Source organism: Arachis hypogaea, chromosome 14 (assembly GCF_003086295.3).
Source record: "Arachis hypogaea cultivar Tifrunner chromosome 14, arahy.Tifrunner.gnm2.J5K5, whole genome shotgun sequence".
NCBI lineage: Eukaryota > Viridiplantae > Streptophyta > Magnoliopsida > Fabales > Fabaceae > Arachis > Arachis hypogaea.
The window spans coordinates 130083358-130094761 of NC_092049.1; the positions used below are offsets into that span (position 1 = coordinate 130083358).

The following is an 11404-nucleotide window of genomic DNA, read 5'->3' on the forward strand; positions in this document are numbered from 1 at the left end:
AAATTTTTTAAGAAAACAGAAACACAAAGGACACTAAACTTAAAAAATTTTTATATTCTGAGCACTAATAATTCGAAAAAAATTGAAAGAAAAATAAAATCATGCAATTGACACCAAACTTAAAATATGAAACTAAACTCAAACAGAAAAACTCAATTATTAGTTTATAAAAATTTTTGAAAAAATTTGAAAATGAAAATAAGGATTTTAAAAAAAAGTTTCAACCAAAAATAATAATAGAAGACGCAATTTTAGTGACTCTAAACTAAAAAGATAAATTTTTCCTAATCTAAGCAACAAAATAAACCGTCAGTTGTCCAAACTCGAACAATCCCCGGCAACGGCGCCAAAAACTTGGTGCACGAATTGTAAATCACACTTTTCACAACTCGTACCACTAACCAGCAAGTGCACTGGGTCGTCCAAGTAATACCTTACGTGAGTAAGGGTCGATCCCACAGAGATTGTCGGCTTGAAGCAAGCTATGGTTATTTTGTTATTCTTAGTCAGGAAATTAATAATAAAAATGGTTGGGTTTATGGAGAGTAATTAACATAAAATAAATAATATTTGTTATGCAGTAATGGAGAACAGATTGAGGTTTTGGAGATGCTCTGTCTTCTGAATCTCTGCTTTCCTACTATCTTCTTCTTCACGGCATATAAAATATCCGCTCATCACCACCCAATGCCAGAAGTTCTTCTGGAGACACGTTATAACCCGATTTGGAATCCCAGAGATCGTAATCTCGGACAATGGGACCTAATTCGTGGACAAACGGTTCAAAAAATTCATAGAAGGACTCGGCATCTCCCAACAGTTCAGTTCGGTACAACATCCATAGACAAACGGGGAAGTAGAAGCGGCAAACAAAATAATAGTGAAATAAATCAAGAAGCGGCTGGACGAGGCCAAAGGACTATGAGCTGACGAACTCGAATCTGTCCTCTGGTCGTACTGGACCTCCCCCTTTTGGATAACATACGGCCTAGAGGCCATCATTCTGGTAGAAGTCGGGGAACCGAGCCCACGAAGAACCGTGAGGGGACACAACGAGGGAGCAGAGCAGGACCTCACAGACGAGGTCAGGAGCATAGCACACCTACGGGAGCTAGCCCTAAAGCAGAGGATAAGCCTAAGATACAATCACAGTACGGTGTGACGGGACTTCGGGGCAGGAGAACTCGTCTTATGGCAAAACGACATTGATGCCTCTATACCTGGAGAAGGGAAGCTCAAACCCAAATGGGAGGGCCCCTACCGGATCAAAGCGGTAACCGAGAAAAAAGCTTATAAACTCGAGCGATTAAATGGGACCGAACTCCCGATATCCTGAAACGCCACCAACTTGCGGCACTACTACACGTAGAAGCATCCTCCCAAACGACGAGATCAAGGTTGTTCACATTATCTTTTCATTTTTTTATTTTTTATTATTTTATTATTTTTATCTTTTCCTTCATTTTAAGTTGTTACCGTCTTATTGTTTCTTTATCGGGCACTCTTTTCTGCCCGCACCGGGAGGTTTTAACGAGGCCCACACATTAAATAAAATTCACCTTTTTTCTTTCAAACACATTGCCTCATCCAGCGGCACGAACCAAATGCGGCTAACCCTGGAGATCGATCACTCTTGACGCCAAAATACATGGATATCCATAATTAAGCAAGTGTCTAACACGACCCACAAAGAGGCCAACAATACGCAAACGGCCTACCAAAAGGCCACAACGTGCTCTTAAAATCGAGAAAACGGCCTAATTAATTTCAAAATAAACAAGTAAAAGTAGCGGCCAAACAAACGGCTTACATACAAACAAAGTGCTATCCCAAGAAACAACCTACAAACTTAAGAAAAATTACAAATAAAATTCACTCCAGGTCTACAATCTAGCCATCCTTGACAGTCTTGAACGCTCTCATCACAGATACATCCACACTCGGAGCAAGGACAAGGGCTTGGGCCCTCATCGTCTCCTTGGCAGCCGAGATCGTGCCCTTAACATCCCCTAGTAGCGTTGCCTTCTCTTTTTTCAGCTTCGCCACCTTTTCCCAAAGAGCGTCCGCCTCGGCAAGCAAGACGGCAGCCTTCGACTCAGTGTCTGTAGCCCGCTTTCGTCTGCCTGCCAGCTAAGTAAGCAGCGAAGTCTCGACCTCGGAAAGACGAAGGAGTTGGCCTCCAGCATCCTCGACGTCCTTGATGGCTTTCAAACGAGCTATCTCCACCGCCTCTAGCTTCTCCTTCAGCTTTCCAACATTGGCCTGAGATTGACAAAGCTTCCCATCTAGCAGCCCCACCTGGGCTAGCCCGGGTTTTGCCTTCCGGACAATAGTAGCAGAGCGGAGGAGGGTCTGGTATACCGACTTTGCCTAGCTGACGACGTCGCAGTCATGAAAAAACTCCTCCGTTTGGGAAGGAGATGTTGATCTATGAAGGCCGGGGCATCAAAACTTTGATCCATCACATAAGGCACCACCCCTCCTCCTCCACGTTTTCTCTGCTACTCCCTTCCGTAGTCCTCCTCCACTTCCTGGCCGCCTTAGGTAAAACCACCACGACCTCATCCTCGACCTCGACGGCAGCGGGCCCCGGTGAAGCGACACAACCTTCCCTGACCGAAACCAAGTCCTGCGACACAGTCCGAGAATCCGCCTGAGGACGAGATTGAGGCGTCGATAGCAAACCCTCGCCCTCCTCCTGGGTGATGGCAGCCTTCAACCTCGCCAAATTCATCAACCCGCCGGCCATTTGAACTGAAACATACCAAAGAGAAAAGCAGCATAAGTCTCAAACTCGAAAAAACAAAAATACCGAGAAAGAAAGCAGCTAAAACACAAACCAATGTAGGTTCGGCACGTTGCTGGATCACCAATAACGTCCCGGAAATTCAACGGATGCTCTCCGAATATCGACCAAAGAACATCGACAATGTCCTTTTTTTTTTGAGACAGCACTTCATAGGTAACCCGCGTCAATTACGACGCCCCAGCCCCAAAATTCCAATCCGTCGTGAACTGATGTTTTCCCTCCAAGGTCAACCAGAAACGGTGGGGTCCTCGAGCAGGAAGCACCTTAAAATACTCCCTCTTGAACCTGTGAAAAGAGTCATCAAACAAGCCAAATATACGTCGATTAGGCTAGGCCTTAAACGATACATACCCCTTTTTGTGTTTTCCCTCCTTGCTCAGTAAGATACACAAAAAATAAAATAAAAAGACATCAACCCGCACCGGAAGCTCTAAGTAATCACAAACCAACTCGAAGATTCGAATGGCAGCCCAGCTATTAGGGTGCAACTGAGACGGCGCCACGGAACAATGATTTAGCAACGCTTGGACGAATTCTGAAAATAGGAGCCGCACCCCTAGTCACGTGAACATCGACTCATACAACCACATCTAGTCGGTAACTCGGGGCGAGTCAGGGTTTATATAGCAAACCCTCTCGTCAACCCCCGGGAGCACGAGCTCATACTGACGCTCTGCATCGCCGCTCCCAGAGATCGCCCCCTGATCATGGAGTTGCTGGAGATCTGCCTCCGTCACCCGAGACGGCGTTCCCTATACATCAGAGGCCACCTAGTAATACGTTCAGAAAACACCACCGGCCGGGACCACGGAAACCCCAACATCCTCACTCCTCCACCGGGCCATACCTAAAAGAGAGGGGCACCACTAATAACCCACTAGAAGCAGACGGAAGAAAATCACGCAAGCACTAATCTACCTAGCACAAACCAAAACTACGCCCAGAACAGTGGTGCTCACCCTCTCTAATAACTCACTACTCCTACCCAAAAAAAAACCACAAAATGAAGAAATGCAGAACACAGAACAAATGAAAGAGAAAACGCAAAAAATAGACAGTCAAAACATGCATCAAAAAGAGGAGAAAAATACCAACCTGATGGAGATGGACAAAAACAGAGATCAAGGAGCAGCATGAAGCACAGGACGGACGCACAAAACACACAAACAAACCGGAGATTCGAAGAGACAGAGAGAAGAATACGAAACGGTAGAAAAAAGAATATGTAGAGCAAAAGAAGGAAAAACTGCGAGCGAGGAAATAAAAAGAAATAGAAACGATTACAAATTAAAAACCAAAACACCCCAAAAGGAAAAACGAAAAGGCAAAGGGTAAAAGTGGAAAGAAACTAAAATGTCCCTTTGCATTAAAGGTCATTATGGCGTCTAGGAGAACGCAACTGACAAACTTCCCTTCCAAAAGAGTAACGGGCATGTCATGAGACATCTAAACCACTCGACGACTATCGACTTCGCCCAGACAATGCACTCCTTGCCTGACCATGAAACGGTCAGGAACTTCCCAAATCCCCGACCTTGTCTGAGGAAACCAAACGAGCTTCTTGCCAAGCCACAACGGCAAGGAAAAGATTCCTCCAGCGATGAGACTGAGCACGCTCACTCTCTCGCTCCGGGAACAACTGTTACGGACCTAGTTCCCGAATCCCACACCGGAATGGCCTCCGACCTGGTTACCCGAGGTTGGCCTCCTTTTGACGACCCTTCAATCTCTAACCAACATTCAATTCAAATACCTCCCTTATCATAGTTAGATAAGATAAGATGAAATAACTATCACCAACTATATAAAAGGAAGCCCGAGACCCCCTCAGATACGTCACTCATCCTACACACCTTATATCTCTCAGATCCATTCTGACTTGAGCATCAGAGTGTCTTTGCAAGTATCACCCTCCGCTGCTCCAATCAGACAATCCGACAACCGCTTCGACTCCCAAATCCTCGATCCATCTCATTATCCATACCAGAGACTTCTAGTACAGTCAAGAATATCAATTGTCCTTCCCATAATGGCAAAATTAACTTTGGAATGACAAAATCAATTCCCAACACTACATAAATTACACCTTGATGCATTTGTTCACAACCTCTCAAAATAAAATATTGATCTATATTCCTGATGCAGTTCTTCAACTTTTAATAAACCCTCGTAAACTCAAAACAAGGAAATTTAAAATAAGAAAAAAAAAAAAAAACTTGTGCAAGATCACCCGGGGCTGCAACGCATTATTATGATGGACAGAAAGCATATCTCAATTGGAGGCATGTAAGCTAAATGCAACTCCAATTTCTAAGCCGTTCAAATCTTTATAGTTTGCAGCTTCCACCATCAGAATATCATTTCTCATCTGTCCTATATTGTTCCTATCCTGAACCGAACCAAATCAATCATTTGAGCCTTGTACTCCTTGAAAGCAATGGTGATTTCATATTCTAAGCAATGATAGGAGGATCTGTTGATACTGAAAATTGCTGCAGCAGAGATGCACACAATAATGATTTTAAGGAGAGAGATCAATTGGTAAAGAAAACTGCCGAGACATGAAGACGTGTGAAGCTGCCGAACTTTACATTCTCAATGGAACCAATGACTTGGATAACATTCACTTGCTATGTTCCGTTTTCTTGGGCTTTTTGGGAGACAATAAGGTGATGTTGCGCGATTTGTGTGTTTGATGTCCAAAAGCATTCTTCAATGGACCATATTCTGATTCATCATCATCACTGTCAATGTCATCCGGAGTATTCCTATTTTGGTATCCTCTGCGCTGCAAAATAAAGACATTGAAGTAGTAACTTACTAAATCTTCCCTGCTCTTTGTAGGAAATGATTTGAAAATTTGATCCCAAAAACATTTTTCAAGTGAAGGAGGGTTTGATTTCACCACATCCTTGAACTTCTTCTCATCGTCTTCTGTCCACAATCGCCTAACATCTTCGCCTGTCTTGTGTAAATTCCACAGATAAAAAGCCACACCCAATTCCAACTTAACTTTAGCCCTTTTCTGAGCAATGTGGAACCGGACACACTCAACAGAACCTTGTACTTCACAGCCACATGAATCTTTCCTTCCTGTTCCGATAGGATCTCTTTCTATGACTTTGGACTTTATCTCTGCTGATGGCCATATTTGGCTTCCCAACCACTTGGAATCACTTTCAATTGCCACACCAGTCCATTCGGGCACTTCAGCTTGATGGGATGGCCCAACAGGAATGGGCACCATGCTACATTGGTCAAGTAACAGTTTCTCCACTTCTGAATGAGGACTTGGGTTTCTCTCGGAACCTCCCTGTATTCCTCTCATATTTGAAGAGACACCACAAGTTAAATTCTTGTCAGATTTCAACCTCTCTCTAAGGTTGTAGTTTGCCCCAACCTGATCATCATACATGCAAGGATGCATCTTCTGACCCTACCAAAAAAAAAAAGGAATAATATTTTGGTTTTAGCATATGTTCAATTTTTTATTTAATGGAAACAAGTAGCAACAATTTGACAAATATCCAAGGAATCTCAAGAACCAGCTTATAAAAAAGCGTTTGACATCTACAAAGTAAGCAATCACTTCTCCTAAGAACTTCTCTATAGATGGTAACTTAATGAATTGTGGGATCCATTAAAAATTAATCTACAGTTTGGTAATTTCCCTGCAGAAAATGGTTCAAAATCTGTATGCAGTATTTGTTCTTTCAACAAGATAGGCTATTAAAGTTAAGCAAATGTCTGGCTAGATATAATCCCGTTAATATAAATCGAAGTTGTTAAATGCTTTTGAATTATCACAAAAGACCAGGTTTGAGCACAACAGAGGCATCACATATGTTTTTGTGTGTGTAATAAATTGCACAATTAAATTATAGAGGATTTGAGAGCATATTGAAGTCAAGCACACCATTGAAGCAAGCATACAGTACAAAAAGAGACGGTCGAAAATATATTTGTATAAGAGTAAAGCATCGTTTTTGTCCCCAACATTTGGAGTAAATTCCAAAGTTGTCTCTGATGTTTAAATCGTCCTATTTAAGTCCCTAACATTTCAAAATTGACTCAATGTTGTCCTGTCGTTAGAGATCTGTAAACAGAATTGGCAGCGGGACAAAATTGAGACGATTTTGAAACGTTAGGGACTTAAATAGGACGAAAACGTTGGAGACAAAAACAATACATAAAAATGAATTTTAATTTTATCCTTCAATAATATCAATTTTTTAGGGTAGATAGTTATTCAGTTTTTTTAGTCACATCAAAGTAAATTATACTTAATCACATTACTTTCATTCTAAATAAATTTATTTTTTTATAATTTTATTCTTAAAGATTTTTACTCATTATGAAATATTTGTAGTATGACTAGTACATAAACTCATCATGTATCATTTTTTTTCTTTTTCGCAAGTTTATGTATTAGTTATTCTACAAACATTTCATGATGAGTAAAAATCTTTAAGAGTAACATTATAAAAAATAAATTTATTTAGAATGAAAATAATGTGATTAAGCGTAATTTACTTAGATGTAATTAAAAAATAATTGAATAACTATGTACCGTAAAAAATTGATATTATTGAAGGATAAAAGTAAAATTTATTTCTATATATTGTTTTTGTCCCCAACGTTTTCATCCTATTTAAGTCCTTAACATTTCAAAATCGTCTCAATGTTGTCTCTCCATCAATTTTGTTAACAGATCCCTGACGGCAAAATAACATTGAGCCAATTTTGAAACGTTAGGAACTTAAATAGGACGATTTAAACGTTAGGGACAACTTTGGAATTTACCCCAAACGTTAGGGACAAAAACAATACTTTACTCTTTGTATAATATAATCCAAACACAGCATCTGTGATTCCATTTATAAATAGAAAAATTACAAATGCCTAATGATTGATAAGACCAACATCAGAAGAAAATTCGTAACAATTTGAAAAGATACCAGAAATTTAAATTGCATAGAGATATATAATCAATTAGATATTCAGGGTAAAAAAGCAATATCATGTTAGGATTTTCTACATTTTATTGTCTCAGCACAAAACATCACTAATGATCTGCATGACAAATGAACAGTCCATAGTTATATAATATATTCACGATTACCTGCCAACTGACGTGATCACTGCTAAAAAAGGTGGCTTGCCGAAACAGCAAAACCTGCTTCCAAATCTCCTCACTACCATAAGACTTCCACTTTGACTTTTCGGGCATTGAACCAACTGCAGGATCACAAGGATTCTTAGCAATACCAGTAAGCCAGCTTAGCATTTCAGACATAGACTCTCTCTTCCTCTTTCGACCAAAGCTCTCTTTATTAACAGTGGATGGATCCAATACCATCACATCGTCGTCGTCGTCGTCATGACCATCATTTTTATCACAACTATCGGATGGATCCAATACCATCACATCGTCGTCGTCGTCATGACCATCATTTTTATCACAACTATCACCTTCTTCCGACAATGTAGGCATTATGTTTGCTTCATCAGATATGTCCACTGTTGATGTCTTAATTTCATTCAAATGGTTCTGTATATCACTTGAATTATTTGAAAAGTTATTGCTGCAAAAGCTTCCAATACTAGGCCCATTCATCTTATGGTCCAGTGCATTCAAATCAACAATTTTCTTTGCACCGCTGAGCTCAGGATTCAATCCCCTAACCCTATTAGTTCCACACAACTTCCTTCCATCCACGAAATCACATGCTGTCTTAATTTTATCCCCTGCACCTTCCTCGCTATAAACATCTAACAAGAAATCAGCCTGCACCTCCATCAACTTCTTACCAAAACTAACCCTATCATCCATTAAACCACACTCAGGGAACTTACTATCAGCAACATTCTTCAGCCATGTCTCTAGTGTACTCAAGTGCTTACTATAAACAAGTTCAATAGATGAACCAACATTTAAACCTAAACCATATTCTTCCGCAACCAAATCCCACAGCATATTCTTACAAACAGCATCATAGCCACCTTTCTCCTTCACCACCATGAATAGCTTATACAAATCCAAAGGCTCACCACTACACATCATATTTCTAGACTAGAACTAAACTCCTTTCAAAACAACATTGAAAAGGAAACAACAACCAACACAAATGTTAACTTCACCTTCAACCTCTTCTAAGGGCTTTTAGTAAAATTCAGAAGCAACTCCATCATCGAACATCAACCACCCTGCCACGTATAACAGATTCAAATCCATAAACCCAAAAGTATCATTCTAAAGTTGTTTCAATTCTATTCCAACAACAACAATAACAACAACAACAACAAAAGCGCATATGCACAAACGGAAAAAAAAAATCAAACGCACAAAAAAGATCCGAAAGCAAACTTCGAATTGAAGCATTCGGAGTGAGAATTGATAAGTAAAGGTACCGATTGAGAAACATAGGGTGGTTGAGTTAAAGAGAGAGAAAGCGCTATGTGTGGCTTCTTTCTCTCTGTACATATCGAAGAGAGATAGAAATTTGGGCGTCCCGCGCTTTGTTTCTCTCTCTAAAACAAATAAGAAAGCAGAAATTGCAGATGGCATCAATGGGAAAACGAAGAGGAGAGAAAGTGAGGGGTCGAATTTCAAGTTTTGAACAGATTCAGACCCCTCTTCTTCAATTTTTTTTTTTAATTTTTATTTTTTGGAAGTATTAGGTGTTTTCCAAAAATCAGAAAATGAACAACTTTGCAATTTGCAGGAAAGTATATTAATAATAAAAGAAGGGTTTTGTATTATTTTTAAAAAAAAAATCCAGATTTTCATTTGAAGCAAGTATGAATCAATTTTTTTATTGGGAGTAAAAAGAGATTAAAAATAAAAATAAAAAAGTAGATTGGAGGGGAGAGAAGACATACCTCTGATATATAGAGAGAATAAGAGAAAATGGCTTCTTATGATGATTTGTAAATTGTAACCCTATTGTGGCCCTAAATTGACCTATTTGGCTTTTGTACCAAATTTCTCCTAGGTTTTGAAATGGTTTTGTATTATCAACCCCCAAAACTCTTATAATTTCCTTCTTTTGTTTCTTGTTTAAGATGAGAAGAAGAGAAGGGAGAGTTTAATAGATTTTATATTAGAAATAAAAAAAAAAGTTGAATAACCCTATTTTTTATATTGAGGGTGGATGAGATAATTGATAAGGATGCTATGAATTCCCCCTCTCCTTCCTATTTCTCTCTCTTTCTATAATAATAAAAAATATTATTATTAAGTTTAAATTGTAATGAATTAAATTGAAAGATACACTAACTATGGTTAATATTTAACTATAGTTGTTGTAGTTGAGTTAGGTTTTTGGATAGGTGAATGGTAGAAGGTGATTAGCTGGCATTTTTTACAAAAAAGTGAAAAAAAGACCTTATGAAAAAGAATAAATGAATTATTATTTTTTTTATTTTGATTCTGTCAGAGAACCAACTAGGATGTAATTAATTTGGATTCAACTAATTAATTAAAAAATAAGTTTATTATAAAAAAATAACTCTTTATTATTTTAATTTTTTAAATTTTAAAAATAAAAATAAAAATTATTTTTTAATTAGTTGATTACAAATTAATTACATCCTAATTAATCTTTTATTTTTTTTGGCAGTCTGTAATTGATTTTTGCAATTTATGAAAAAATATTTGTCATTTTTGGTTTTTTTTAATTTGTCAAAAAAATTGTTTCTTGCAATTTATAAAAAATTTTATTATTATTTTAAAAAATTTTTTTAAGGATTTCTAACAATTATTTCGAAAGACAACGAGGTATTCAACAAAAAAAATCTTTTTTAACTTCTAATCTTTATTTTTGTGAGACTGATTAACCTATTTGTTAATATCTTTTATCGTTAACACAAGAATTAACCAATTCTACAAAATTAAATATCAACAACTAAAAAAAGACATTTTTATTTAAAAATCTCGTAGTCTTTTCAAAAAAATTATCGAAAACCGGGTTGATCTCTATTATTTTTATCGCAATCTATAAAAAACAAATCAACTTAAAAACGTAGTGATGTTAGATTTTTTCACAACTTAGGAGAAACTAAAAATTCATTTTAATGTATTATATCAAATTAATTTCATTTTAAATTAAAATTTAATTTTAATACGCGTTCAATGTAAAATTATTTTGCACGTGTATCTAATCATATAACGTAATATTAGTAAAAGTAATTATCTTTTATGTTTACATTGAAAACATGAATGGTAACGATTCTGATTGCACCATTATGCAAAACGTTTTACATTATCAGTGCATCGAAATTAAATTATTTAAATTATTAGATAAAATATATTTTTTATCCTTAAAATTTTTTAAAAATTTTAAAAATATCTCAAAATTTTATTTTGTTTTAGTTTTGTTCGAAAAAATTTTATTTGCATCAAATATACTCTTAATAGCTAAATTTTTAAACAAATTAGGACCAATCTAACAATAATGCATGATAACTGTTTCGGGAGTTACCTAAAACGTTGAGTCGAGTCTGAACGTGAGGTCCAGGTCACTTTGAATGGCAGCGTCTGACTTGCTGATGCTGAGGTGCCGTTTGTTCGAGTTCTTCGTGAAGAGGTGGTGA

General features: G+C 37.6%; 1 protein-coding gene across 3 annotated transcripts; it reads right to left on the reverse strand.

Annotated features, from left to right (window-relative positions):
* Positions 1-4852: 4852 nt before the first annotated feature.
* Positions 4853-10026, reverse strand: LOC112744154 (AT-rich interactive domain-containing protein 1). 3 transcript variants are annotated; one of them, XM_025793674.3, is made up of 3 exons: positions 9692-10026; positions 7932-9016; positions 4853-6245 (listed from the first exon to the last, which is right to left on the reverse strand). In XM_025793674.3, the coding sequence occupies exons 2-3, from the start codon at positions 8871-8873 to the stop codon at positions 5433-5435; spliced, it is 1755 nt and encodes a 584-aa protein (XP_025649459.1). In that variant the 5' UTR covers positions 8874-9016; positions 9692-10026; the 3' UTR covers positions 4853-5432. The 3 variants fall into 3 exon arrangements, with proteins under 3 accessions (XP_025649459.1, XP_025649457.1, XP_025649458.1); XM_025793672.3 differs by lacking the exon at positions 9692-10026 and adding an exon at positions 9221-9671; XM_025793673.3 differs by lacking the exon at positions 9692-10026 and adding an exon at positions 9156-9512.
* Positions 10027-11404: the final 1378 nt, after the last annotated feature.

Coding starts and splice junctions, on each gene's coding strand:
- LOC112744154 (XM_025793674.3), bottom strand. CDS start 8,873: ATGATGTGTAGTGGTGAGCCTTTGGATTTGTATAAGCTATTCATGGTG. Junction 6,246..7,931: donor GTGATCACGTCAGTTGGCAG/GTAATCGTGAAT, acceptor TTTTTTTGGTAG/GGTCAGAAGATGCATCCTTG.